General features: G+C 30.4%; 1 protein-coding gene across 7 annotated transcripts in view; it reads right to left on the bottom strand.

The window, feature by feature from the left end:
* LOC111086230 (Down syndrome cell adhesion molecule-like protein Dscam2) overlaps window positions 1-1,726 on the bottom strand; it is a 121,920-nt gene that overhangs the window by 17,433 nt on the left and 102,761 nt on the right. For all 7 annotated transcript variants that reach the window (XM_022388240.1, XM_022388241.1, XM_022388242.1 and 4 more), the window contains one exon: window positions 337-494. In XM_022388240.1, the coding sequence (XP_022243948.1) occupies window positions 337-494 (158 nt within the window). The remainder of the gene's footprint in view (window positions 1-336; window positions 495-1,726) is intronic.

Genomic DNA, 1,726 nt, shown 5'->3' with positions numbered 1-1,726 from the left:
AGTCATAAATAAACAACAGTATCTATAAAAACTGACGGATTTATTCGTTCTCAATCATTATTGTTGTCGTCTGAATTAGTCATAAATAAACAACAGTATCTATAAAAACTGACGGATTTATTCGTTCTCAATCATTATTGTTGTCATCTGAATTACTCATAAATAAACAACAGTATCTATAAAAACTGACGGATTTATTCGTTCTCAATCATTATTGTTGTCATCTGAATTAGTCATAAATAAAACCTTGTTAATTGTTATAAATAATATATATATACGCCTGACACAACGGGCCAGTTGCTGGAAGTCATAAAGTTTAGCACGATTTCGACTGACCTCTAACGGTAATAGCGAAACTTATCTCGTCTGCTCCGTAGCTATTTTCCACGTGGCAGGTATAATTTCCGAAGTCGTTGTCTTGAATATTTGGAATGTATAAAGAACCATTTACCAAAATACGAACACGGTGTCCCCCTTCGACGACTGGACGTCCCCTAAAAATATAATGTAATAAAGTACACAAGTCTAATATTTACCAAAACACGAACACGGTGTCCCCCTTCTACGACTGGACGTCCCTTAAAAATACAATGTAATAAATTACAAGTCTAATATTTATAAAAAGAAATGAACTTAATAAATTTATTATCCTATATATCGATATAGATGTGTGTGTGGGGGGGGTGGGATAGGTTGGTTTAAATAATTGGTTACTGCAATCACTCTTAGAAAAAAAATATATGTGTGTGTGTTATAAAAATTGTTTGTTTGTAATTAAGCACAAAGCTACACAATGGGCTATCTGTGCTCTGCCCACCACGGGTATCGAAACCCGGTTTCTAGCGTTGTAAGTCAGCAGACTTACCGCCGTGCCACTGGGGAGCGTTATAAAAATGAATAAATAGCTTAAAATAAAATAAAAAAACAGAAATTAGTAGATATATATACATATACATAGTTATACCAAAGATTTACATATATATATATAAATCCTAAATAAATCAACTTTTGTCATCCTAAATCCTAGTAAGTAAAAACAAATCATTAATCTATTTCGAAACTGAAATGGTTCTAAAATCAACACATTTTATAAATAGATAGTTAATAATATATTTATTTATTAGGCTTGCATATAATATCAAAAATAGTTTTTCTAGTTTATTGCATAATTTGTATTGGTAGTTTTCGTCTGATTAGATATCTGCGTATCTTGGATGAAAGAAAAAAAAAGTTTCCAAACTAAACTAATCACAACAATATTGTTACTGAAACTTTAATCACAACAATATTGTTACTGAAACTTTAATCACAACAATATTGTTACTGAAACTTTAATCACAACAATATTGTTACTAAAACTTTAATCACAACAATATTGTTACTGAAACTTTATTCAAAATAAAGGAAAGTGGGGTACAATTTTATTTTCTTCGATAATTCCCCCCCAATAAACGATTGGTTGGTGGGTTGATGGGAGTCTAATTGCGCCCCACCCCCTAATAAAAAAAGATCTGCTTTTTCAAATATTTTAGAGTATTCTGTTAGTGTCTTTTTTTATGCACAATACCGAGTGCCTGAATGAAATTTCTGATTTTAAAATATAAAAAAAAATTATTTCTAAATTCATATGAGATGACACTGATTTGTTTCTTAGTTGTTCAAATCGCTATTGTTAACAATAACTGATTTGTTTCTTAGTTGTTCAAATCGCTATTGTTAACAATAA

This window comes from Limulus polyphemus, unplaced genomic scaffold, assembly GCF_000517525.1.
Source record: "Limulus polyphemus unplaced genomic scaffold, Limulus_polyphemus-2.1.2 Scaffold939, whole genome shotgun sequence".
NCBI classification, from domain to species: domain Eukaryota; kingdom Metazoa; phylum Arthropoda; class Merostomata; order Xiphosura; family Limulidae; genus Limulus; species Limulus polyphemus.
This window is presented reverse-complemented; position numbering and strand designations above follow the sequence as displayed.